Source organism: Mchenga conophoros, linkage group LG18, assembly GCF_057382185.1.
Source record: "Mchenga conophoros isolate Kocher_MC1m ecotype Shallow Benthic linkage group LG18, M_conophoros_male_GT1.1, whole genome shotgun sequence".
NCBI lineage: Eukaryota > Metazoa > Chordata > Actinopteri > Cichliformes > Cichlidae > Mchenga > Mchenga conophoros.
In genome coordinates this window covers 3,099,077-3,126,873 of record NC_140543.1, presented here as the reverse complement: position 1 = coordinate 3,126,873, position 27,797 = coordinate 3,099,077, and the positions used below count along the sequence as shown (strand labels likewise).

Sequence of the window (27,797 nt, the reverse complement as noted above, 5' to 3'; positions counted from 1 at the left end):
GTGTACCCAAACAACACGTTTTTCACGCTGCATGAAATGTGCACACTACACACTGTGTGCACACTGCATAAAAGCCCAAAAGGAGCCACAGAGTAAAGCAGACTTGCTCTCCCTTACTGGTCAGAGGCATACTAAGTGGTAAGTTGACAAATAAACTGAGGGGTTATTTTACTGTTTATCTGTTATTGAGTTGTATAAACTGAAAAAGGGGCTATTGATATGGTAAGGGGTGCCTGAGCACCACGTGCCAGTGGAGGTTAAGATCAACACAAGGTTTATGTAAAGTTTGTATTGTTTGGATAGGTTTTCTTTTAACATTGCATGCTACAGTAATTACAAGCTTTATAACTTATAAGATTTTTGTTAAAATTTAATGTAATAAATATTTTATTTTCACTCCATTTTGTGTTCTGTAATCTTGTGATAATCAAAACTAAAAGGAATCCTAATGATAAATGAATCTGATGGGTTTTTCAGACAGGACAGAGTTAGACTGAAAGGTGACAACTGATGATGTTAGCTTATGACATAATGCACTAGCATGAAGTTAAGTTTGGTTAGAAATGTACTACCCACGTAAAAGTTTAAACATTAAATATTCAAAATGAAAACAATGCCAGTGCTGCTTGTTTCTGTACACTTTTAATCTTACAGAGGCAGGAACTTCACTGATCTGCATGTGGAAAATCTGCTTATAAAATTATTACATTCAGAGGTTTCAGGTTAAATTACAATACAAATGACTATGTACCATGTGCTGCCAGGCACGTTTTAAACAGACATTACAAGACACTCGTGGTTAGGGATGGGTACCGGTGTCCGGTGCCATGATGGCACCGGTTCTGACATAAACGGTAGTAACCAGACCGAAAAGCAGCGCACGTTTCGGTGCTTTATTTCGGTGCTTTTTTTTCCTGAGCTGTGATACACTTCTAGCCAATCATTTTAGTTTCCGAGAATAGTTAGCGGGGCCAGGTACGTACGTTCTTTTAGAGCAGAGCTACAGATTAAAAATGTCCAAGGCGAAGCGGTCAAAAGTCTGGCTGTACTTCACAGCAGAAGATGCAAACTCAGCAGCAACAAGTGCTTTAAGCTGATACTGTGATACTGTCAAAGGAGGTAACACATCGAATCCGATGAAACACCTGGCGACGCATAGCGTTTTTTTTAAAAGCCCAGAAATGCGCCCTATTTGATAGCTTGCTGCGAGACCTCACACCGAGCACATCTACTGCGGGTGGGTTGCCTGTTATGCAACATCCCCAAAAACCCGAAGAGGAGAGTCCTGGCCCCTAGCCCTGCCAGTGTAGCAGAAATGATGAGGATGAGGATGCAGCAGCAGCCGTTCTTCTCTGCGTGAGTAGCTTAATGTTGTTCGTGTGTAATTTACGCTGAGTAGGCTAACCACGTTATTACATTAATGCATGTAAGGTGAACTAGCAAACATCATCATAGCTACATGCGGCTGTCTTCTTGTTTGATGGCAGATACTCCCTTCACCCTGGCTAAAAAGGCTAAAATGACCAAAGAAAAAGTGGAAAACAGTTAAACATGAGAGGTTTTTGGACAAAGTTTGTGTTTTTTCCATTGTTTAAGCTTCCAGCCAAGAGTGATACCATATATGCCCCATAGCTGCAGAAAAGGCTAACATTGTTATCTTTTTACAAAAAAACTGCTGAACATGAGAGGTTTTTGGACCAATTTTGTGTTCTCCATTCTTTAAGCACCGGTTTGAGCACCGGCACCGTTTCAAAAGTACCGATTTGGCACCGGTATCGGATAAAACCTAAACGATACCCATCCCTACTCGTGGTTATAAGTGGATACTTTAGTTCTATTGCAGCATATTCATGTTTACATATTTTCCTTTCCACATATAAATACACACACACACACACACACACACACACACACACACACACACACACACACACTCCTCATGCCTATGGTACGACAACTTTTCTCCATACCCCTGGTACACTGCGTGGAAGCACTTTGCCACCCACACACACACACACACACACACACATGCACACACACACACACACACACACACGCACACACACGCACACGCGCGCACACACCCACACACACACATGCACACACACGCACACCCACACACGCGCACACACACACGCGCACACACATATACATATGCAGATCAAAATAAGGATCTAATTGATAATAATGATACAATCAATAATAATAATCATCATCATCATAGTGTCACCAATAACAATAACATTAATGGGGACATGAAATGCTACACATATAAAGGCCAGTGACAGAATCGATAAGTCAGAGGAAAATAAGGACATTAAAAGTAAAAATCAGTCTAAGGGGATCACTTACATGCTGCTCCTGGCTGAAACAATAAGTTTTATGCTAAGAAAGAAACGATAGACTGTCCACTTTTACTTTCATGTCTCTTTAGTAGTGATGTGCGGATCGATATTGAAATATCGATTCTTCCGATACTAGTAATTTATGTTCTAGAATCGATTCTCATATTAAAATATCGATATTTTAGTACTTTGGGGTAAATTTGTAATTTTTCATTTACAGGAACGCAGTAGAAAGAAAGTATAACATTCGGATCATCTAAATTGGAAGGAACTACTTCCTCTTCCATCATTTATAGTCGTGTGCGAAATACGGCTGTATAATTGTGTCGCAGCCCCTGCTGGCGTGCGCACTCACAACAATGGCTGAGCGTAAACGGAGTCACATGTGGACGTAAAATACATCGAAATCAGTGGTATCACACATCACTACTCTTTAGCAGTAAGTAGGTATGCGGCGTTTGGCTAGCTGCACTCAAACAGGAAAATCCAGCTGTTAATAGTAATGTTTGTTTGGAGAGCACTTTAAAAATAAGAACAGTGTGGACGAGAGCCTGTTTGAGTCAGGTGACAGGTGGTTCACTGGACAGAAAATGATTTTTCCACCTTTGGCCGAGGAGCTGCACAATTAGCCAATGCAATCAGTCTAATCTGACTCCTGCAAATCGGTGCCTGCTACACGGGCTGCCTTGACAGAAAGACATGACCACCATCGACCCAGCAGACTCTAGTTTGTTTGAGAGGATTTGAGTAGGATGCCTAAGGTCTGTCAGTCTCCCGGCTTGGAGAGCTCATTGTACATTGGACTTAACAGCATATCTACTTTAATAGAGGAACTCTTTTATTACTCCAGTTTCCTGAGACCTCTGTTTTGACCAGCACTGATGTTAAAGAGGAACTACAAGCCAGGGACCTGGCTCGCTCCTTTGCCTCCTTTGAAGTCAGCAAGAGTCTGCTCCTGAAGTTTGTGTTTCTAAGCTGGCCGCTGTATTTTTTGTTAATGAGCCACTTTACAAGAATGTGTCTTTGATTCCTCGTTGGTGCGTCCCATTCAGAGACTGTAACTCTGCCCTCGGCCTCACCAGAGACTGGGCTGGCCTCAAACTTCTGTCCAACTAGATCTCTATGTTGGGTCTAGCACATGGTGCTAATTATCATTGCAATAAAACTGTTTTAAAAAAAACGTCTTTTTGAGTAAATAGAGATGACACAGCCTTTACCAACCAGTAGCTCTGGTAATACCTGATATTGCATTTTTTCTGATAGGCCACACCTGCTCCAGCCTCACCTTCAACTTGTCATCACAGCCAAGTACATATGCCATTCAAGGACCCCAGGAAGCAATATCACAACTGAGCTGGTTTTATCGTCACAGCCAGGTAACAATAGTGTTATTTTTTCTATAATGTCAGATTTTTTTTAAAGATCCTAAGTACAAAAATGATAGCTCCCAAAACCACTGTAAAAATAATATATAGTAACATCTTTTTTCTTCACTTTAACCAACTCGGTCTTTTAAAACTACTTCAATCTGAAACACAAATAAGAGTCTGACTCAGGTGGAGCAGAGGCTGCAGCACCCTGCAGATTTAAATTGACTATGAGCATTGCTACATAAAACTGCAGTTCCACATAAGCCACTGCATACAGGTTTGTCATGGCCACAGTTGCTGTAGGATTTCATCCATGGGCAGCAGTGCACAGTTGTTGGCATGGTGTGTAGGTCCCAGAATCAAACCTCTGGCTGGTGGGACGTAGGAGAGCGTTGCAGTCTCTGTAGGAGACCAAAATATGGAGATGGAGAAGTCCATCCTGTAACTGCTTCAACCAGCTCCTCCCCACTCTCAGCTTCAGATGAGTCCGAGTTCGACTCCAGCTGGTCTGTTTCTACCTCTGAGGCTTCCTCTGTGTGTCTTCACACTCACACTCAGCCTCCTGTGTGCTGTAAAGTCTTGCCATCTCCATAGTGACTGCTCCTCCACTACTGCGCATATTTCTACCCATGGCTGCAGTACAGCTGCATAGCTGAACGAGAACAAAAATTTTGTTTTGGTTCTTGCAACAGAGATATGTTAGAAGCTCTGAAAGGTTAGTCATCTTTTTTGTTATTAAATTAGTTACTGAATTAGTTTACAAAACAGTGGGGGTGTCCAAATTCATAGCCTGCATCCTCCTGAGGACCCAGCCTTCATGGTCTATGTGGGCCGGGTCCTCCGAAGTGAGCTGCTGTGAAATTGAACAGTCTAGCCTTCAGTTTTGCATCACCAGCTGTCTCGGAGGAGTTTAATAAAATCAGCCATCTGCTCCTTGCTATGTAAAATATAACAGGGCACTGGCGTAAATGTTTTATCGTCTCACACTTCTGCTGAATAAGTTTTCTGTTTGACGTTTATTCAGCTGTAATCTCAGCCAAAGCGATTTACTTACGAACAAATAAAACACTGAAAAAAGCCAGACAATAACATTTTTAAGTTATCTAAGTGACCTATATGTCATGTTTAACCTGAGTAGAGAAAGACCGCGGAGATCTGAAAACGATGTGCCGGGAGTTCGCAGTTATACCCCCGGCTAGCTATCGAGCTGGTGGGTAACTATGGGCTCAAATTGTGGTCATAAATATTTTGTACTTGTAAATCAGGATTTGTATGTGTAAAAAGAATTTGTGTGTGGACCAAAAAATACGTGTGAAACTCTGCACTCAAGTTTCAAGTTACAAGTATGAATTTTGACCCTATTTTTCTTCCTTTCAGCTGATTGGTCAATGTCATGTCAATCACTAATTTAACAGATGGGTTTGGCTGTTTGGGGGGGCGCTTTTTTGAACTGCAGGCAGTGTTGCCAACTTAGCGACTTTGTCGCTATATTGAGCGACTTTTCAGACCTCCTTAGCGACTTTTTTTCTAAAAAGCGACCAGCAACAAATCTGGCGACTTTTTCTGGTGTTATTGGAGACTTATTTATGACGACTTTTTGACGTGAAAGCGCGTGTTGCTCTTACTCTCAACAAGCAGCGGTGCTGCCCGCTCACGGGCGGAGGATAGTCCTCCCCCAGCTGCAGGAGATGTTCACACCTGTGCGTCCAAACTGCAAATGAATCGTGCATGAGCGAAGCTGCTGCTCCTGCTCTGACTGTAACACAGTCAGTTCTTCTTTCACTGTTATGCTGTTTTGTGGATCACAAGGTTTAAAACTACTTATAAACACACACACAAAGTAACTCCACCAGAGTGCCTATTTCGGATCACTTTTGCCGTTCGAAGAACGGATAAAGGAGCAGGGTTGGAATTGTGACATTAAAAATCAATAATTCCTGCTCCTTGTCATTTCCATCTCTGACTTTATGTCCTCTACAAGAGTTTCTGTTTTTTTTATCTTCAAATGTTCAATAAAAACATGTATCGCTAATTCACAACGAAGAAAGCTTTGTAACTATCCCCACTAGTGAAGACTGTGTCATTTCCACAACACTGCCCCCCCCCCCCCCCCCCCAGGTCCGCAGCGCTGTTGAAAAGGCTCTGGAGGTCCCTGTATTAAACACGTAGTCCTGTGACACAAAAATCACCAAACTCGGACGACCACAGACTGTTTTCCTTCCTGGTGATGAAGGAAAACGCTGGGCTGGCATGTAAAGGGCATTTATTCCCTTCAAGGACCTGAAGCTCCATAAAGCACCCCTCCAATAGCCAAACCTATCTGTTCTCTGATTGGATTGTTAAATTTGTGATTGACATGACATTGGCCAATCAGATGAAACGAAGAAAAATAGGGTCAAAATTCATACTTGAAACTTGAAACTTGAGTGCAGAGTTTCACACGTATTTTTTTGCTAAGTCCACACACAAATTCTTTACACACACAAATCCTGATTTACAAGTACAAAATATTTATGACCACAATTTGAGCCCATAGGTAACAGACGTCTCCAAAAACATCGGAGCACTTTTGCAAACGTGATATCTTGATAAACCGAGCAAATATTTGAAGTTTACACAGCTACATTCTCACCTGAAAATATCCTAAAAGTGTATTTTGTGACCCAGAAAGAGTAATAAGAGTAATATTAAAACTAAGTAGCTGCCGCCATTGTTGGAAACTGGAATTGGCTGGGCTGCGCTATGAATTCTGGGACATGGTGGGCCACGAAGGATACACCCGACCCATCCTTCAAATCTGGGGAAAAGTAGGACACATTTGGAGGAGTCTACAAATTTGGACAGCCTTCGTCGCATCGCTGTGACGTAATCGGCCTACAAATGCGGCCTCAGGAGGATGCAGCCTATGAATTTGGACACCCCCAGTGTGTGGCCTTATAGGAGAAAGGACTTGAGGACACACACCCACACACACAAACACACACGCGTGCACACACACTCCATTATCTAACAGCAATAATGGCCCAAACTTATCTTTTCATTAGCAAAGCACCCTTGCAGAAAACAGACAAAAGTAAAATTTTACTGCATGCTTTGAATGGTAAAAGTCACACCACATTAAAGAATAATATATAAATTTAAAACTGAAAGTGAGTAGTCCAAACTAAAATCTTAACATAAGATTTTATTTTCAGTGGGGATAATTTTTGGGCTTAGAATAAAATGTGGTGGTTTTTGTGTAGTTTAGCCATTTTAAGCTAATTTAAGGATCTAAGGCGACAATTCTACATAAAAAAAAAATAGATCGTTTTTTTCTTCGACATCTCCATGAGTACAGCGATAGAGCAGAATGCCATTCCCTCAATATCGATATAATGTCTTCCCTCACTTAAGATACACAGTCATTGTTAAGCACAGATCATTCCTATTTAAACTTGATGACTCTAATTCTGTGTATTTATATTTTGTACATTTCATATTTCTTCAGATTTGGGCCTGAACAACACCTCCAGAGCAGAAGATATTGATGCTGACTGCACAGAGCGAGAAAGATCAACGAAAGATCAACGTCTTCATAGTAACTTTAGTAATTAATATAAAACAAAACGAGAATGTTCAGCCGCTTTAAGGGAGAAAAAAGCCCCATAAAGCTTTCAGATGCTGTTAAAAAGATCAGCAAACTGCTGGAATCACATTCAGGACATCTCCCAGTTTATGTCATTCCCCTAAAAAATGATAAATTCAATGTCGATGGATGCAAGAGTTTTAGTTTCGGAGAAGAGTCCAGTAAACCTAATCGCACCATAATGGTTCTTGGAGCAACCGGTGCTGGGAAGACAACTCTCATCAACGGGATGATCAATTACATTTTAGGTGTTAAATGGGAGGATCCATATCGCTTTAACTTGGTGAATGAAACTCAGTCAACATCACAAGCTCACAGTCAGACCTCTGAAGTCGCTGTGTACAAAATCAACCACCAGGAGGGATTTCAAATCCCGTTCTCTCTGATCATTGTGGACACTCCAGGCTTTGGAGATACAAGAGGCATAGAAAGAGACAGAGAGATCGTAGAGCAGCTACGTAATCTCTTCACTTCCTCACATGGTGTCAGTGACATCGATGCTGTGTGTTTTGTAGCTCAGGCTGCTTTAGCACGACTCACACCAACACAAAAATATGTGTTTGATTCAGTGCTCTCAATCTTTGGCAAAGATGTGGCAGAAAACATCAGCATTGTGGTGACATTTGCAGACGGTCAGCGACCTCCAGTTCTCGAGGCGATCAATGCTGCAGGAGTCCCATGTCCTAAAACAAAAGACGGGCTGCCGGTTCACTTCAAATTCAATAACTCAGCGCTGTTTGCAAATAACAAATCAGCTGAAGGAGACAGAATGAGTGATGATGATGATGAAGGAGGCTTTGATCAGATGTTTTGGGAGATGGGGACAAAAAGCATGAAGAGGTTTTTTGCTGCTCTGAATAAAATAGAAACCAAAAGCTTGACACTGACAAAGGAAGTCCTCAGAGAAAGAAAGCAGCTCGAGATTTCAGTTGAGAGTCTGCAGGAGCAGGTGAAACTTGGGTTAGCCAAGCTTGAGGAGATAAAAGAGACGAGGGAAAAACTTAAAGAATATGAAGCAGAGATCGGCAGAAATGAGAACTTTGAATTTGAAGTTACTGTCAAAAAGCCTGTTCAGGAGGACATTTCTGGCTCTGGAAACTACATCACCAACTGTCAGCAGTGTCATGTCACCTGCCACTACCCTTGTGCCTATGCAAATGATGCAGATAAAAGGAGCTGTGGAGCAATGGGGCCAGATGGATATTGTACTCAATGTCCAGGAAAATGTATTTGGAATGTACACTTTAACCAGAAGTACAAATGGGGCTATGAAGATGTTAAAGAGAAAAGAACAATAAAGGAGCTGGAAGAAAAGTATCGGGAAGCCACAGGAGAGAAGATGACTGTTCAGAAAGTGATTGATAAACTGAATGCTGAGTATAAAAGTTTGCAGGCTGACGTAGTGAAACTGATGGAGAGATCTTCCAAGTGTCTGAACAGACTCAAAGAGATAGCACTGAAGGCAAACCCTCTGTCCACTCCAGAGTACATCGACATGCTTATTGAAGGAGAGAAATCTGAGGGCAAACCAGGCTGGAAGCAACGAGTTCAGTCTCTGAGGTCCATGAAGGAAAAAGCAGAGACAATGGCTAAAATAGAGCAAGGCAAGAAACTCCTGCGTCATCAAGAATCACTTGATGTTAATGCTTAGCAAGTCAACAAGGCAACTCGTCCAGAGTCAGAGAACGACTTCACCACAGTTCAGTTTGAACTTGTTTTGCAATGTAAGTGCGTGCTTCACCACTTGGCTGTACTACTGCAAGTAATTTAAGATGTAAACACAGCACAATGACAAAAATGAGTTTTTATTTTCTGGTTGAACTTGTTCTGCTCTTCTCCACAGTCTGCTTGACACACACTACTCTCAGCTTTGGGTTTATTTCAATATCATTTCTTAATCTGTTTTGTTTACATTGAACTAAATTGTAATAATTAATTTTCTAACCTTAACTCTTCAAATTAAATTTGGGATAAAAAAAAGATAAATATAGTGCAAAGTCACATTTGTGCAAATGTGAATGTTACTAATATATAAAATCATTTTATGAGCTTCATTATGTTTTTGTCCATGATAGCATTCACGTCTGTTGTGGTGAATGATGGATGCATCAATAAATGTCAAACTATAACTACGTTTGTATTGTTGTGATGTTTGTGTTGTTAGCTAAGACATCTGTCCTCCGTCCACCCACATTAAAAATTCACTCCTTCACCTACTGGGTCTTCACCCACTGCTGAAAGTTATGATTGTCATTTTACAGCAAATCAAATGTTAAGAAATTAGAAAAAGCCCAAATGAATCAAACTTGTGCACCAAATTATTTTTGTTGAAAGTCATACAGAAAAGTCAGAATGCTGTCTAAGGAAGTTTTTCCTGAAACACTACTTCTGCATTTCGGCTTAGTTCTTTAAAAGGTCATGTTACTCATATGAGATTGTATTTACCTCATTTACCTCACCTGGTAAGTACTAGATGAAGTCATAGATCAACATGAAACCAACTCCATATCCAAGTTATTACGTTTTGGTCCATTGAATATAAACTTGAATTATTTTCCTCTTGGTTTTACTGCGGCTACTGTAAGTGCATTGATGTGAGCAGTATTTATGAAACAATTTAGAAACAGTAATTGTACAGATCTTGTGCTGTGTGCTGTTCTTGGGCCTATGGAAAACATCATTTAGTGTATACATTCTGGAATAAATGAGTTTACTCCAGTTTTATTTGGCATTATATTTGTCTAAATTTCACATGTGATTGTTGGTCATGAAGACCCTTTGTGTTCATCTGAAGCTCATGTAGGCATCAGGCGCAATTCTCCTGCAGCAGCTCTTCTTTCACTTTCAGCTTTGCTGTGAATGAGGGTGCGGAGGACTTCTGAGAATTCATACTTGTTTACACGGTCGCTGTCCTGTTCACTTCCACCATACGGTCTTCTTCCTGTACCCAGGGCAAAAAAACACACAAACACACACACAAAGAGAGAGAGGAGAAAACAAAGAAAAAAATCTGTCAAATTTTATTTTTCAAAATGTACTAAAATGGAAGACTAATGCATAACAAAATGTAAATTAAAATAATTCATTTTTAACTTTCAATATCTTTCATTATTATTAGTTTAGTTTGAAAACTACTTTATGTCATCTACAGCTAACTTCCTTTATATTTTGCTGCAGCATGGCTAAGCCTGTATGTGGGTGGGGGAGGGCCGTGCGCCTGTTTGCCACATTAAATGTCATGGATCGCTGTGTGGCAGGCAGGATGAGGACCCAAAAATGCAAACTCACAGACTCAGGGGATGAACTCAAAAAAATCACAGCTTTAATGCTGGAGAGGCAGATCGTAGGACATACAAAACTAAACTGGGAACAAGAAACTAAACACTCGCAGAGAGACACAGGGAGATCCACACAGCATGAGGGAGAACGCGACACAGAACTGAGGGAGACACAGACATAAATACACAGAGGGTTAACGAGGGAAGTGGGAGCACATGGGGAACACAGGTGACACTGATAACCATAACGAGACAGGGCGGGGTGAACATAACATGACGTATACAGGCGCGGGAGTCACAAAGTAAAACAGGAAGTACACGGGGGTTCAGACAGGAGGGGAGAGAGAGAGCACAGGAAGAACATAGCCATAACGGGCAGGGGAAACATGGAATAAACACAAAGAGGGGCACACAGGGGGTAAGAGTCACGAAAGGAAAACACTTAGGGAACAACACAACAGGACAACTCAGGAAACATGGCCTAAATAAGGAACGAAATACAAAAAATACAAGAAACTAAGAATACTGGGCCCACATCTTTCTTTCTGATAAAAGGTGCACTTCACAGTAAGTTCATGTTCACTGAGCTCTTTTTTGTTTATATGTATATATATATATATATATATATATATATATATATACATATATATATATATATATATATATATATATACATATGTGTGTGTGTGTGTGTGTGTCTTTTGTTTTATGTTTGTTTCATTTAGATATATTCATTTTAATTTATGAAAACATTTAATATTTATAATATTATTTGTACTAAGTATCCAAATATTGGTGTCCCTTTGTCATTTTTAATCTAATCGTTGTATTCTAGATGTTTCTGCACAGATAGTTTGCATTTTCCTCAAATTTGAATAATTTGAATACTGCAAATCTGTGTGTGTGTGTGTGTGTGTGTGTGTGTGTGTGTGTGTGTGTGTGTGTGTGTGTGTGTGTGTGTGTGTGTGTGTGTGTGTGTGATTTACCACCACACACAGCTGAGATCAAAGTGTGTGTGCATCTACAAGTAATCTCAGCAAAAACAAATAGATATCCACTACCAGTCAACAGTTTGAATCAGAATCAGAATACTTTATTAATCCCGAAGGAAATTAGGGTTACAGCAGGCAGCACGCTACTGGCGCATGCGCACTTACAAAGGAACCTTCTGACCAACTTTACAAAAACATGGGGAGACATGTCAGAAAGGTCGGCTGATAGGAAAAAAACAACGAAAATACATAACATGAGGTAAGAGCAGGAGAAAAAAAACTCCACTCAGACTGAGCTCCTAGTGGGAGAACAGTTTGATAATAGAAAAAACACCTCAGAAGACATTAAGTTGACTGCACATAATTTCAAATATTTGCTTTTTTAGAACTAGAAAAACTAACTTTTTCATTAAGTTCACAAAATAATATACAACACAACAGGAAATGTCTGGGTTTTTTAAAGAAGAAGGAGGCTCCATAAAGCTTTCAGATGCTGTTAAAATAAAAGTCAGCAAACCACTTGAAACACCACCAGGGTTTCTCCCTGTTTATATGATTCACCTGGAAAAGAACATGACATTCAATGTCGATGGATGCAAGAGATTCAGTATTGGAGAAGAGTCCAGTAAGCCTAATCGCACCATAATGGTTCTTGGAGCAACCGGTGCTGGGAAGACAACTCTCATCAACGGGATGATCAATTACATTTTAGGTGTTAAATGGGAGGATCCATATCGCTTTAACTTGGTGAATGAAACTCAGTCAACATCACAAGCTCACAGTCAGACCTCTGAAGTCACTGTGTACAAAATCAACCACCAGGAGGGATTTCAAATCCCGTTCTCTCTGATCATTGTGGACACTCCAGGCTTTGGAGATACAAGAGGCATAGAAAGAGACAGAGAGATCACAGAGCAGCTACGTAATCTCTTCACTTCCTCACATGGTGTCAGTGAAATCGATGCTGTGTGTTTTGTAGCTCAGGCTGCTTTAGCACGACTCACACCAACACAGAAATATGTGTTTGATTCAGTGCTCTCAATCTTTGGCAAAGATGTGGCAGAAAACATCAGCATTGTGGTGACATTTGTAGACGGTCAGCCACCTCCAGTTCTCGAGGCGATCAATGCTGCAGGAGTCCCATGTCCTAAAACAAAAGACGGGCTGCCGGTTCACTTCAAATTCAATAACTCAGCGCTGTTTATAAACAACAAACCAGCTGTGGCAGAAAGCATGAATGATGATGATGACAATGATAATGATGATGATGAAGAGGACTTCAATCAGATGTTTTGGAAGATGGGGACGAAAAGTATAAAGAAGTTTTTTGCTGCTCTGAATAAAATAGAAACTAAAAGCTTGACACTGACAAAGGAAGTCCTCAGAGAAAGAAAGCAGCTCGAGATTTCAGTTGAGAATCTGCAGGTGCAGGTGAAACTTGGGTTAGCCAAGCTTGAGGAGATAAAAGAGACGAGGGAAAAAATTAAAAACTGCAAGGCAGAGATCAGCAGAAATGAAAGCTTTGAGTTTGAAGTTTCTGTTAAAATCCCTGTTCCGGAGGATATTTCGAATCCTGGAAACTACATCACTAATTGCAAGCAGTGTCATTACACCTGTCACTACCCTTGCCAGACAGCAAATGATGCAGATAAACGTGGCTGTGCAGCAATGGGGCCAGACGGATACTGTACAGAGTGCCCAGGGAAATGCATCTGGAATGTACGTTATAATCAGAAGTACAAATGGGTGTATAAAGAAGTTAAAGAGAAATGAACAATAAAGGAGCTGAGAAAAAAGTACTTGAAGGCCAAAGGAGAGAAGATGACTGTTCAAGCACTGGTTGACAAACTGAATGCTGAGTACGACTGTTTGCAGGCTGAGGTGGTGAAACTGGTGGAGAGATCTGCAGAGTGTCTGAACAGACTCAAAGAGATAGCACTGAAGCCAAACCCTCTGTCCACTCTAGAACACATCGACGTGCTTATTGAAGGAGAGAAATCTGAGGCTAAACCAGGCTGGAAGCAACGAGTTCAGTCTCTGACGTCCATGAAGGAAAAAGCAGAGCTCATGGCTCACGTGGAGAAATTTAATTAAACATTCTTGATGCTACATCTTTGACAATTCACAAATAAAATAAGATAAATAAAGACAGAAGTAGCATCAAATATTTGGAGGCATTAAATCTCAGCCAGCAACAACAATATTAAGTAATTTAAGGTTTTACCACTTGTGCAATTCTTTTGTTTTTCTATGTTTTCTATGTTTTTTTGTTTTTTTTACAGTTTAATGCTTTATCATTTTTTACATCACTTTAGACAACATAAAACCTAAATAACATACAACACTGATCACAACATAACTGTTTTATTTCTTCATTCAATTATTTTATTCCCTCTTAACTGTTTATAATGCCTGACACACACACACTGTTCTCCATGTTTTAAACCTGCTTAATGTTTTTATGTCATAAAATGCAAATATCATTGATATAAGAGATTTTTATTCTGAGTTACATGTTATGTCTATTCTTGTAATAGCCTGCTGAATGATGGTGACATCATTAAATAATAAACTTTGATAAACTTGAGAGCACATAAGCTGCTGTCTGTCGTGATCCTTCATTGCACAGATTGGCATCTCACTCACTCTGTACTGCAGTCAGTGTAGAAAAGATGGTAACTCGAGTTATAAACAGGTGACAAACAGTCACTGTTAATATTTTGGTTTCTGTCCTAGTATTTCTACTTCTCAGGTTTTGTGTTTTGAGCTCTTTCTGTTCTGTGTCTCTGTGTTCCCTCTCTGTTGCCATGTCTGATAGTGTTAAGCTCGTGTCTGTGCATACCTGTTGTATTGTGTGTACACCACGTGTAAGTAAAGCTCACTCATTGCACATAAGCCAGTGCCTGCATTTGGGTCTCTCTCTCCACTTCACTTCAATAATTCAATTTTCACAAATTTACGACAAAGCAAAACTATAAATACTCATCTTCTAGAGTGTTTCCAATGATAATACCTGACATGGGCTATTGCCCTGCTGTAAGTTTCCTCATAGGTTATACAGTGCAATAATGAAGCTCTCTGAAGACGCTTCTCACAATCTAATTTCTTTTTTTCCTAAAACAGTAAATATTATCATGGCCTTAACAAAAATGTGTCATATCCACACATCCATCCAATTCAGACTGCAGGGAGGCTAAAACCCATCACAACTCCAGTACGGCAAAAACAAGAGGCGCAGAACACCTAGTAAAAAGATTTAAAGGCTGATAATCCACAAACACGTTTATTCAATGAATTTACCTCATTGAATATATATATATATATATATATATATATATATATATACATATACATATATATGTATAACACATCAACATTGCAATGACAACATATATATGTACATATACACATAGCTCTACAGCAGGATTTAAGCCTAAAGCAGTCAAACTATATGCCTCACATTACATACACATGCACGGACCACAATAAGTACACTGAGCTCATTACTCGGTCCAGAGTAGATCAATGTTCAACATTTGTTTAAAATCATCTCTGTCACATTGGTTGTTTACTCGACAGCACGCTCTAAGTGTGGTATAGAGTTTCTCCTAAAGGCAGAAAGTCTGGAGCACAGAAACTGAGTGTGACCTCTCTGATACAGGTTTTCTCTGACTGAGGTTTCAGGTTTTGTTGAGCCAGCAAATACCACGAAAGCCTGACAATGTTGACCTGACTTCATGGCTCACCCTTCAGGTCTAAGGTTACAGAAAATAAACAATGCTCATCTGTAAGTGTTTAGCTGTAACCCAACAATATCTGCTCCGTCACAGCAAGCTTATTTCAAAAACATGACACACTGCATGTGCTTTAATTATAACTTCATCCTAACAGCACATTTTCAGCAGTGATGTGACAGCATCTCGTACACATCACTGCAGTTTAATTATACACGTTAACAAAGGCGACATTAACGTAAAGCACCAGCTAGAAATCAACACATGTAGTTTCACTCTAAAAGAACTAAAGAGGTAGCACTGTAAGATAACAAGAACAGAGTCTGGCACCAGAGTGTTTTAAATACAGATTTGTAAAGCTTGCTCTAAAATGAGCATTAACAACTCTTAGTACCAAAATATTAAGAAGCTGATGAAGTCAGTCCGAGCTCCTTCTGCAGGTCTGATGGTTTGTTTAATTTGTAGGCAGCATGTTGCTCACAACTTTTGAACTGAATTTTACAGACTGACACGCGTAGTGAATCCTGTGGTTGGTCTGCTGGACTGATGGCTTTGTAAGAAGCTCATACTGGTTCAATTCAAACAGAATGTAATCTTTAGTTGGTAAATATATTTTCTTGAGTAATATACTTAAATGTACTCGGTGAAAATATGCCTGTATCCCTGCTTGATTCATTACTGCTTCATTTCACAATCAAAGTGTGATGGTTCATTTGCTTAACAGTTTCACAATCAGCAGTTACACAGTAATACTTAAAATGTCTCTTCATTTCCCAAGATTTTTTTTCCACAAATCTTTCAATAGCATTGTTGCTGAAAGGCAGAGCTAAGAACAAAGACAGAACGTAAATTCTTCCCTACATCTTTGTTTACTACCACTGTGGATCTACTTGAATCTTGAATAAATCCTGACCTCCTTCTGTGGGCTTCGTAGCGCTTTAAAAGTCACACAAATACCCAGTTTTTTCTTCTGAAGAGAAGTCAACAGGGAATGTAGACACTTGTCAGCTTTGTCGGGGCTCACAGGGGCTTCTTGTTCCACCTCCAACTCTGATCAGAGGGTCATAAATGGACCATTCAAATGTTGCGTGCTGCTCCGTGTGACCCTCCAACAGCTATACTGCAGGACTGTAGCACGACGTTACTTCCTTGTTGTCCTGCTGTAGATTCTCAGTGAGTTTCAGCTTGGTTTAGTCTTCCTGATGGGTTATCAGTGCAGCATCAGTCTGTGATGAGGTTTGATTTGGCTCCATCACCATCTGGTCACAAAGCTCCTTCTCCTGAGGGCTCATTGGGATTTGAATGTCCCAATTACCTCTCTGTAGAAAAACAGACCAAGATATGGAAAACTTCACTAAACAGTAGATCATTTTACTTCACACTGAACCTCAAACTTAGTCAGTACGTGCAGTAACACTCTTTACTATGTGTATTTATGATTTAGGTGTCAGATATTCGGTAGAAACAATAATTATGAGTGTATCACCAGCAGGGTGCGCTAAAGTACTGCTGCTGTTAGGTTTGCTGATATAAATTGTGACCTCCTGGTTCAGATATTTTACACCACAGGTATTCTGTCTGTGTAGATGAGAGGTAGCACTGACCAGAGACTGTGGCAGAGGCTCTTTATGGAAATGTGTTTTACAGGTTTCTGGACGACAGTGAACGATGGACCAGAAGAAAACAAACAGGAGTCCCGCCATGATGATGACCGTCACCGTCAGGGTGGTCGGCGTCTTCCAGGCAGGAGCATCTGGATCTGCAGATGAGTCGGGAGTCAAAACCTCAGTGAGCGTGAGCGCTCTTTTAGTTCACTGCATAAATGCTGGCTTTAAAAAATGTCTGTTCAATGATCAGAATTAGATTCAGACCTTTTAGTTCTTTAGGTTCTTTCTGGATTTTATTGTTTTTTCTCTGCGTCTAATGTTCAGATATTTTTTAATTGAACATTTAATTATTTTGAATAATTGATGAGGAAACAAGGACCACTGTTTCCAAAACTAAGAAAAGCCTCATCTGGACAACTAGGAAGGTTCCATATTTTAATTTAATTATAAGCACAAATCTTGATGTTTCTGTGAAGTAAAGACTTTATAGGCAGATCATGTGGAATAAGAGAATGGCTTTGATGGTGAAGATCTTTTTCTAAAATTGTGAATGTTTTTTAAAATTTGGATTTCTTTTGGGAAAGGGAAGACTTTTATTAAATGCTTTTTTGCAAAGTGATGAAGGTTTTAACTTCAATGAACTACCAGGTATTATGAAAAGAGAAACATCTCTGAAACTAAGAAAATATTTTATGAAATACATTTTAAATTAGAAGGATATTTAAGCATGACCTACAGATTTTATTGTAATTTAGAAACATGTTCAAAGTTAAAACATTTTAGGAAAGTAAGTGTGTGTGTGTGTGTGTGTGTGTGTTTACGCCTGTACCTATGATGGACACACACTGGGTGTCAGTGCTGTTGCTGCGAAACCCTGAGTTCAGCACAGTCTGCGCTGTGACGCAGTACACTGCTCCCTCCTGCAGGGCGGCGATGTGCAGCACCTCTTCCTCAGCAGGCATCGAGTACACGACAGCCTAAAAGAGATCAAAATAACGAAAATGTGAGTTTTTTTTATTTTAAACAATGAAACAAAGAATACAGCAAATGCATAAAAAACAAAGCTTAAACTGTGTCATTAAATTAAGTCAGAAAGGAGGAGACACAAAAAAGAAATAGTGTAAGAAAAGGGGACAAAAAGCAAGAGTGTGGGGAGAAAACATGAAAATGTGAGAATAAAGGTGGATTAAAAGAAATGGAAGGACAGGCGGAAAGAAAAAAGAAAACAGAAACAAGGAAAGGAATCACAATCTCAACGAAAATAAATAATCAAGGAAAAGAAAAGAAAGGAGCAAACGCAAGAATGAAAACATGAACTAGAAATAAAGAGAAAAGGAGATCAGATAACGACCTGCAGCTTTTCGCCTTTTTTCCAAACGGTCACATCGACGGTTGACGTCAGAGGAAGAGTCTCAAACGACACCTGGATGGCGTCGCCTGCTGACATCACTGTCATCTTTGGTACCGACAGCTTGGCTGCACACAGGAATCACTCTTTATTATTTCTATTAGAAAATGTTTTTTCTTGGCCAGGTTCACAGGATCACGTGGGCTCTTCAAAGTAAGTCTCACATATTTAAAAATTCAAAAATTCAAATGGACTTTTCTGCACATTTACTCTCTATCAGATATTTTAAAACCAAGGCCTCTTTCTTTCCTTTAGTGCCTGACTTTTCTCTTCCTGCCTGACGATACGTCTCAGCTGAAGACAAACATCCATAAACACACCGAACATCAGCCGTAAAACAGACGTAGCTGTCAGCTCTTGTCTTACTTTGTCTCCTATTGAAGGGAGGTCTGAGTTTGGTCCAGGCGGAGCGCTGCGAGCCGCAATGCGCTCTGACCCGGATGTTGTAGTCAGAGTCTGATCCCAGGTCAGAGGTCAGGTCACAGTGACTGAGCGTGATCCGCTGGCACCCTGGAGCCTCCATCCACCTGCCGTTCTGATGCTCCAGCTCAAACTCTCTGCGGACGTCGAGCACAGAAAGAGTTTTAGTTTTCTTTTAGATATTTCTTGGGAACAGAACAGAGACTCTAAAAGTTCATATAACAAATTTCGATTCATATAACGATTTCTTCATCCAGCACTTTTTGGTTCATTTAGTCATATTAGTGACCAGCTGTTGCATTTCAATCCAATTATCCCTGTTTTTAATGTCCATATTTTGTTAATCTACCTCTGTTGTATACAGTGCTTTGAGTAGAAAGCGATATAAGAATCAGTCCATTTACCATCTTTAGATGCTAAACATGATGCCAACTGTGTGAGCTCATTGTCTCCTGTGGTTGAACTTTCTTCCTCTTTCTGAGAAGCTACAGTGAGGTAATAATAGATTCTTCTCAAGAAAACTATGATGCTGGAGCTGAGGAGGAACGTAGGTCTGAACAAATACAACCAATAAACTCTCTGCAGTGTAACAGCTTCTTTGAGTGTCACTGTTTATAAATCTGTCTTTCCTGCCTCAGTGATTCCCCTCCTGCTACTCGCTGGGTAATTTTGATAAAGCTGTTTTTATTAGCTTCATTTAAAGGAGCTTTTAAAATACACCTCTGCACGACTCCACCTCCTCCACCACGCACGCAGCAGTCCTCATTGCATTTGTTGTTTATTGCACATCACTGAAGATTTAGCACAGCAATGACTCAGGATTCAGTCAGAGTCAACCTGTTAGGTGGCATTTATGACATTTATCAGAGGATCAGAGGTGTGGCTGAGCCTGTCTATCGTTAGGTTTTGGTGTGAGCTCATAAAGCTTTTACATCAGGATGATTTTTGTCTTTAAATATTTATAATAAAAAGCAGAGGAATAATTAAGTTTATGGTTGTAAAACTTTATAAACATCATTGCATCTGCATGCATCTGTGTGCTTTCACTGTTGGGGTGCATACACCCATACCCGAGCCTTACACCCATAGCCAGGTCTTACACTGCTGCTACGCCTCCAAAGCAGAAAAAGAGGGTGGAACCACAGGTGAGAGTTTTTCGAACAGGTCTTATGATCTCACTGTTAGTGATTTGTTGGAAGTTATTTACTCCTTAATTTAAAGGTGGTTTTTAGACGTCTCTCTTGTGTTGCAGTGAGAAAAGACACTGAAATTCTCTCAGTTATGAAACTGTTACTGACTGAACAGCTGTAATCTTTGTGGCTTACACTCAGGTGACTTAGAACAAACTGAGGCTGTAATAACTAGAATAAAGCACTAAGCAAAAACACTTCCGTCCAGCTATGAACACAGACGTACCTGCTGATCATTCTTTGCTCCTGTTGTTTTAGGTCACGTGGTTAGAATTACATCAAGAACAATGTCTCCCTGTCAGGATCACTTAGTTTTAGCTGTCGTTGTATACTAATACAAACATGCAATAAACCCTGTTGGTCATTTCTGTGTTTGTCAGTCTGCAGCAAAGACACGAGAGTCGGTGCTGTTTGTTTGTCGGCTCTCAGTCTCAACACTGACGTCGTTGTTCTAGTCCAGTCTTCTTGCTCGCCTTCATGTTCAATCAGCCTCTACTCTGCGTAGTTTAAATCTGTGCTCTCAGTCCCGCTTTTAGGCCTTCATTCATTCAACCTACCTCCTCTCCATCTCCACCTCACAGACACCTCAGTCAGAGCTCCATCCAAGCCTCAGTCTTCATCTTCACCACCACCTGCATCTACACTCTGCGGCGTCCTGTCCTAAATCCTCTCACCGTGGAATTCTGACTGCCGTGATGTCTCATCGGAGTCTAATCCCCAAACTCTGCCTCAATAAACCACGTTTCAATTCTTCAAAGTGATCTCTCTGTATTGAGCTACAGGATGAGGTTGACTTTGAGCTCCAAACTGTTCTTACTAAAATTCATATTTTTAAAAGTCATCATCAGTTTGTTTTGTGTATGACTTTTTAATATGGATCATTCAATATGGATGTTCTGTTGGGGACTAGTGTAAGCAAATATTTGATCAGCATTTTTTACAATACTTACCCCTGATACTGGACAGAGTACAGAAGTGTAGTGTTGCATGAAGCCTGCAGGGGGGGCCACCTCAGCATGTGTCTCATGTCGACAGACTCCATGAAAACACTGCCAGGAGCCGGTAGCGTCCAAACATCTGCAGCCACAGTAAAATGTCAGATCGAATGTTATAAATCAGGTATCATAAAAAATTTAATATTAAGTCAAATTTAATATGAGCAGAACACGTCCTGATATCCTCTGGTGACATATGACTAATCAAAACATCAGATGGATATTAAAAAAGGAAATTAAAGCTCCAGCTGCAGACACGTATAAACCCAATCTAATCTAATACTGTTTGCCTGCATCTCATCGTTACACACACTGACTTATTAGTCAGAAGGTTCACTTTGTGTTTTGCACTTGTGTTTCCAGTTTTCTGATTGGTTTCATTTAGTTTGGGAAAAAGATATCTGGCCTTAACCGTGTGCCTCAAACACACTACACAGAAAAATGCCATAACTTGATGCTAAAGCCCAGCATGAGTCATAACTTGCTGAACGTCCATATTCGCTGCATTGCTGCACTGACTGTGCTCAAGCTATCGGTGTTTCCGTCTTACTGGTAGTTACTATTGCCACTGACCTCCCACTGCAACAAGTTAAACTACAGTCACTAAACCATCTTTTGGCACCAAATGGTAATATAGTAAAACCAACTCCAGTTCAGCTGCAGCATAACAAATAGAGGTTTTTGACATTAAGACATAATATTTGTTCTTCATTTTGGAAAATGTATCTATTTTTAAATGCATTCATTATAAATTGTTATCATTAAGTAAAGTTTCAAAAAGCCCAAAATAATAAAGAAAAGCCCCCAAAGTTCATAAATGTCATGCATGTCAGTTTTTACTTCACTTGGCTTGCTGAGCCCAGGTGAGAGTAGTGCACAGCTCTACACGGGTATAACAGGAATAGTAATGATCAGTACTTTGAGGAGCATCCATGAGTTCTGAGCAAAGCACACTCGTCTCGGCTTTGTTTGCTTGTACGTGACAGAGCGTCTGTCTGCATTGGCTCCACAGACGTCAGGATGAGGGGAAATAAGGCAGGTTGGTCTTTTCAAAGCGGGGTTCAGTGAAGCAATGGAGAAAAGGAAACTCGATCATTTTCATTTATGGTCAAATTAACTGTATTATTAGTTGGTAGATGTGATGAAAACAACATTAAAAAATAACTATTGTAAAAGTTACACTTATTCAAAAGGCTTGAATTAATATTTTTAAGATCTACTGGATGTCAGACTGGATACTGATGAAGCTGATGATCCTCCTTCAGTGACTGTGGCGTACAAGAATCGAGTGTCTGATTGGGCAATACAAGAGTCCACTTACACTGTAAGATCTGCAGTGGACTTTCTTGTGTAGGTGTACTTTTGTATTACTGACGTATTTTCTATTTTCCAAATTTTTTAGGGGGGAGGAAACGAATATGGGCTGTAATTATTTAATAACTCATAAATCTGAGTAATTTTGTGGTGGCTTAGGCTGACGTGTGTGTGACACTGCTGCTCGCTGTTTACATGACTGAACCTGGATCCGTCTGCTGTGTTTGCCCTGTTGACGCCTTTAGGTGCATTTTTAACGCAATTATCAGATTCTTCATCTGTGATAGATTTTACTAGAAGACCTCCAATAATTTTTGATGTTTAGTATTTATTTATATGACTAATCATACTCATCTGTACTCATACAATTTATGCATACAGTCGTTTTAAAGTTCTTTATGAATAAAGATGATGATGATGATGATGATGATGATGATGATGCTCTCTATAGCTTTAACTGCTCACTTGGCTTTCACTCAACAAACATGAGATAACACAGATTCCTTCAGTCATGTTGTGCCGAGACATCACCGGTGCAGCCGAGCTTGTTCATCTACAACAGCTCAACTAATTAAAATGTAACAATAAAAGGCATTAAGCTATGACGTTCCATTACACTCAATGAAAGCTTCTTTAAAACATTTCAGGGCTATTATAACATAATGCAATGTTACGCTCACAGCAGCTTCAACATTATCAGATAATGTCAGAAGTCCGGAGAGTTTTCCGTTCAGTTTTATTCTGCCACATATTAAATTTAATAAAATAAAATAAAGAAAAAAACAGACATAAGTAGTCGTAGTTAAAAGTTTGTGCAGCGTAAATAAGTTACTGTTTATTATTCGAGCTGGCAGCTATAAGAATCACACAAACTCCTGCTTCATGTGTGTGTGTGGAGCGCACACCATAACTGCTTCTGCACCTTCACGGGGTTCACAGGGAGGTCACAGAGACACGACTGACCTCCGCTGGTAATTACTTCTTATTCTACAGATTTAAAAATATATCACGTTGTGTTAATACAGATAAGAATAGACACATTTATAAGCAAGTGAAATCATTTCCAGCTGAAGCATGAAGTTGACATATCCATTAATAACTTAGTAATTAGGATGCCGTTCTCACAACAATGTGTGTGTGTTTGCACACAGACTACTATAACTTTAGAACCTAAGTGGTATATGGTTTTTAACCTTTTAATGTTTTAATGTTTTCTACAACAGTTTTATAAACTACAATTTTTTAATCAATTATCCAGATTCGTGTGTGTGTGTGTGTGTGTGTGTGTGTGTGTGTGTGTGTGTGTGTGTGTGTCTGTGTGTGTGTGTGTGTGTGTGTGTGTGTGTGTGTGTGTGTGTGTGTGTGTGTCTGTGTGTGTGTGTGTGTGTGTGTGTGTGTGTGTGTGTGTGTGTGTGTGTGTGTGTGTGTGGACTCTCCATAAACCATCCCATTCAAAAAGAAATCCTGGTAAAGCAGCAGCCAGACTCCCTCCTGGAGGATTTTCCAGCCTGTTAGTTGATCTTGTGTGAACAGCACCTAATGCTGCAGAGCCTTCATGTGATTGTGTGTTGGGCTCAGACAGAAATCAGGTCTCTGTGTCAGCTGAATGTAAACTCACCATTTGTGAAATTCAGCAGGGTCATCATCAGCAGCAGGAGACTGACAGTCATGACTGCAGCACTTATCTCCAGACCAGAGGGAGAAATGAGCCCGTCGGTTCCTTCATAGCCAAATCTGAGCAGGTACCTGCACACAGGCGGATCGTTAATATGAGATTAAAAATCCAGATCTCTGTCAAAATAACCCAGATCCTTCTGTGCTCACTCAGGTCTTGAAGACAATTGGAAGATCACAGTGAAATCACAGGTTTCAGTTCGTCTATCGTCTTTCTGCCAAACTCCTCTTTCAAACTCGTAAGAAGCGTCTTTCGTCTCTCTGTAACTCGGCTCTTCTCTGACCTGCAGAGAGGAGCTAGTGTGTCTGGATGCTGAGGGTGTATTTGGGGCAGGAGATCCGGTCTGACCTGTTATGATTTCCCTCAAGGCGCACAGCTGTCAACAGTAAATTACTGGCTTAACTCATAACACGGCTGTTGAGCTTCTGTAACACAAACAAAGATCATCAACGCTGTTTGTTATCAGTATTAACACGGTCAGTACATAGTGCTGCTTGTCCAGTGCAAACAAGTGTCTGATTGACACACCAGCCGGTTTCTGAGATCAGATTTTAAATGTACATCATGATCTTATTTTCTGTTCAGTCCACATAGTGAGTAAGCAGATAAGCAGCCCTGACAGCAGCATTTTAGAAATGAATGGTTCCTTTAAGTAACATCCTCAGATAGAATCTGGGCTAAAGTGCCAAAGATAACAAGCACTCGTTTTCATCTTCAGCAGAGGGAATCCTAATCTCTCTTGGAATACATTTTATCCACTCGTTCACTTCATCCAGATGCTGTGTCACCTCAGCGTCTGGTGGTGTGCAGAGGGGGACACACTAAAAGAGTTATGGCCAAAATGCAAGATGACAAGGCTGAAGTCCGGCCAATAAGAAGCAAGCCTGAGCATGAATCCAAAGAAGAGACCAAAAATGCAAAGAGATAAAAATGCAAAGAGACACATGCAGGGAGTCAAACAAGCAGAAGACAACACAACACAATCAAAGAGCACAGCCAAACTGAAGCCTTTAAATACACACAGGAGCTAATGAGGGATAGTGGCAACACAACGGTGGCGACAAAGGGCCAAGTAGGTCTGGATATCTCTGGAAATGCTGTACTTTGATTTACTCGAGGTATCATTGTCTAATATTCAAATCTGTGTGACAAATATGAACCAAGTAAAAGCTGTGTACATGAAAAACTACTCAACCCCCCCAAAACAAGACCTCCAGCAGCACCAGGCTCAGGGAGGGGCAGCCATCTGCTGCAACTGGTTGGGGGAGAGGGGAGGAAGGCGGGACAAAAGACATGCTGCAGTAGAAAGCCAGAGATGAATAATAACTACTGATTGAATGCAGAGAGGTGTACAACCACATGATGAGTGAGGAAAGGTGACTGAAGAAGAAACAAATGCTGAAGCCAAAACAAAAAACAAAAAGCACAAATGAAGATGCTTCACAGCCCTGCAGGGTTTTAAAGAAGACATCTGCAATATTTACACAGCTGCTCATCTTGTTCTTTCAGAGCCAAAACATTTGCTCACAGAATCGTCTGTTTGGATTTGGTGACTGCAGCTTAGAGCTCGGATAACTTAAAACAAAGAACTGGATGAACAGCACCACCCACAGGCAGGAAGGAGCAAAAGCACTGCAAATGTAGGTCACGAGTCATACGAGCTTTGTTTTATTGTCGAGTGATCATATTTCTAAATCACACCAATTTAATTTTCTTCAAAGGCCTTTAAAAAAAATAATATGGTGACTTTGTTGTGACTTATTCATTCTTTTCAAAATACCGTTATAAGTGTTTAAAACTACTAATTAATAATTAATGATTAAGGCTGAATGTACAGTCGGGCGCTCCTCTCATACATTCATTTTAATAACTGTCCCGTGGTTGTAGTTTGGATTGGACTTTATCCCTGTGATGTTGTGCATTTGCAGTTAGACCTGATGTGGTGTCATTAGTTGCCTGAAACTGTATCACAGGCTGTTGTCTCATGGCGTGTCTTCGACGTGCTGAGGGGCTTCAGTGCATGTTGAAAAATGGTTCTCGTGCATGAAACGCATTAAAATGTGATTAACGTTTTGTACACTGTGTGACGAGTTGAGATATAGAGCATCATGGCCAAGGAAGGGCAGAAAAAGGAGATGAATAAGAGCTTTACAAACTGAAGAACTGATAAGCTGACCTGCTTCTTGACAGCAGGAGCGGTTTTGCATAGATGTCCATTTAACTGTAAAAGCAACTTCTGCAAATGTTATTGTTCATTTAAAAATAAGGACATTCAATGCGTGTATCTGGGTGTGTAACAGTTTTTTCCCTTATGTTAAATGTTGTGCACCATGTTCGTGATTTACCTGTTTGTTTTTGCCAGTCTCTTTTCTCTCTGGTGATACAAAGACCATAAAAGTCAGACTTTGGACTCTCATGACGATCAAATATTAACTGTTGTCAACCATAAAACTATAAAACCTCGAGCATCTCATACAACCTGCTAACCTGCCGTCTGCAGCCTGAAATCAGCACGTATGACTCACACACAAACCTTTCAAAGCTAATTGCATCAAGTATGTTTCTATTGCTTTCTCATGTAGTTATGTTACAAAATATGTTTAATCAGGAAGATTAGCAAATTAAATGTTAAAGAAATATACAGAATAATATTTCTGGTGGCTCACGATGGTTTCAGTGAAGATTATGTCATTAGTAGGCACGGCAGGCGACACTGGTACACTTCTCTTGTTTAGCTGACTCAGCAGTGCAACCAGGACTTCTTTATTTGGACGTTTCTCTTCCTCTCCTGTTCTCATCGACCAGAAACCAGAGAGCACCTGCTTTACTGATGAAGTATGTGAAGTATGAACTTCAGTTTAGGGTTCAGTGTGGTGAAGGATTTTTAGAACAGATGAAGTGGCATAGTTTCACTTCCCTCCAGCACAGGTTAGGTCAGAGCCACACAGTAAAACAACTGGTGGAGGTGATGTTGAGCAGGCATGTGGGGAACTCGGTTTCAAAGCAATAACAGCTGCTCGATAACTGACTTCACTCAGTCTCACTTTCTTTATTTCACTTCTTTATTGAAATTCTTTGACTGGAATTTTAAATTGGACACAGATCTGTGATTACTGATAATATGAACACTGAATCTGTTAGTCGAGGCTGAAAAAGGGGTGAAAAAATTATTCAGCAATTATTTAAATAAATAAAAATAAATTTAAGTATAAAAAATAGTTTTAAATTTATGACATGTACGTAAGCCATAACTAACAACCATTCATCTTATATAATATATATTTATATAATTCTAAATGTAATTATAACGATTATGTATTGTATGCAGTAAACGCCCTCTCCCATAGAATGTCAGTATCAGTATCACTCACTTGCATAATGAAAACAACTCCAGCACTGGAATATTTTTGTTGACCAACCCAGAGGTGTGTTTTTGTGTTTTTCTGTAGAGTATTTGGATTTAGTGAGAAACCTTCCTGTGCCAGAAATCTTCTGAAGGTGCTAATGTGAGGTTGGCACATTTAGCCTGTGGCTCCATTACTGATCTGCGGCTGAGCTTTTCTAGCATGATGATGCTGAATGTTTCCTGTCATTTAACATTAGCAAACGTCTCCTCTGAGATACCTCAAAATTCACAAATAGGATATTTACTGATATATTTTATCTTGTAAAACTTGTGTTACTAATAAAGCATCAAAACAAAACTCATTAAAAAACAAACTGACATCCAGATGAGCAAACTGAAAGTACAAAATGCTGGATCATTTCTACATTTCTATTTCCTGTGGCACGCTCACAGCAGCAGTTTATCAATTAATTTTAAAATATGCTTGTAAAGAACCAG

General features: G+C 40.0%; 2 protein-coding genes and 1 pseudogene across 3 annotated transcripts; 2 read left to right on the top strand and 1 right to left on the bottom strand.

The window, feature by feature from the left end:
• The first annotated feature begins 44 nt into the window (after positions 1 to 44).
• On the top strand, positions 45 to 9,436 carry LOC146552896 (uncharacterized). Of its 2 annotated transcripts, XM_085254231.1 has the most exons (3): positions 45 to 138; positions 3,609 to 3,721; positions 7,203 to 9,436. In XM_085254231.1, exon 3 carries the CDS (start codon positions 7,327 to 7,329, stop codon positions 8,989 to 8,991), a length of 1,665 nt encoding a protein of 554 aa, XP_085110357.1. In that variant the 5' UTR covers positions 45 to 138; positions 3,609 to 3,721; positions 7,203 to 7,326; the 3' UTR covers positions 8,992 to 9,436. The 2 variants fall into 2 exon arrangements, with proteins under 2 accessions (XP_085110357.1, XP_085110358.1); XM_085254232.1 differs by lacking the exon at positions 3,609 to 3,721 and having other exon boundaries at positions 78 to 138.
• A 2,618-nt stretch (positions 9,437 to 12,054) lies between these two features.
• LOC146552895 (uncharacterized) lies at positions 12,055 to 13,785 on the top strand (annotated as a pseudogene).
• A 1,199-nt stretch (positions 13,786 to 14,984) lies between these two features.
• crfb16 (cytokine receptor family member B16) lies at positions 14,985 to 24,219 on the bottom strand. Its single transcript, XM_085254380.1, has 8 exons — positions 24,103 to 24,219; positions 23,897 to 24,024; positions 20,920 to 21,046; positions 18,726 to 18,916; positions 18,303 to 18,427; positions 17,781 to 17,928; positions 16,949 to 17,103; positions 14,985 to 16,663 (listed from the first exon to the last, which is right to left on the bottom strand). The coding sequence occupies exons 2-8, from the start codon at positions 23,946 to 23,948 to the stop codon at positions 16,535 to 16,537; spliced, it is 927 nt and encodes a 308-aa protein (XP_085110506.1). The 5' UTR covers positions 23,949 to 24,024; positions 24,103 to 24,219; the 3' UTR covers positions 14,985 to 16,534.
• Between the last annotated feature and the right edge of the window lie 3,578 nt (positions 24,220 to 27,797).

Coding starts and splice junctions, on each gene's coding strand:
- crfb16 (XM_085254380.1), bottom strand. CDS start 23,948: ATGACTGTCAGTCTCCTGCTGCTGATGATGACCCTGCTGAATTTCACA. Junction 18,917..20,919: donor TACTCTGTCCAGTATCAGGG/GTAAGTATTGTA, acceptor CGACGTCCGCAG/AGAGTTTGAGCTGGAGCATC. Junction 17,929..18,302: donor AAAAAGGCGAAAAGCTGCAG/GTCGTTATCTGA, acceptor GATCTCTTTTAG/GCTGTCGTGTACTCGATGCC.
- LOC146552896 (XM_085254231.1), top strand. CDS start 7,327: ATGTTCAGCCGCTTTAAGGGAGAAAAAAGCCCCATAAAGCTTTCAGAT.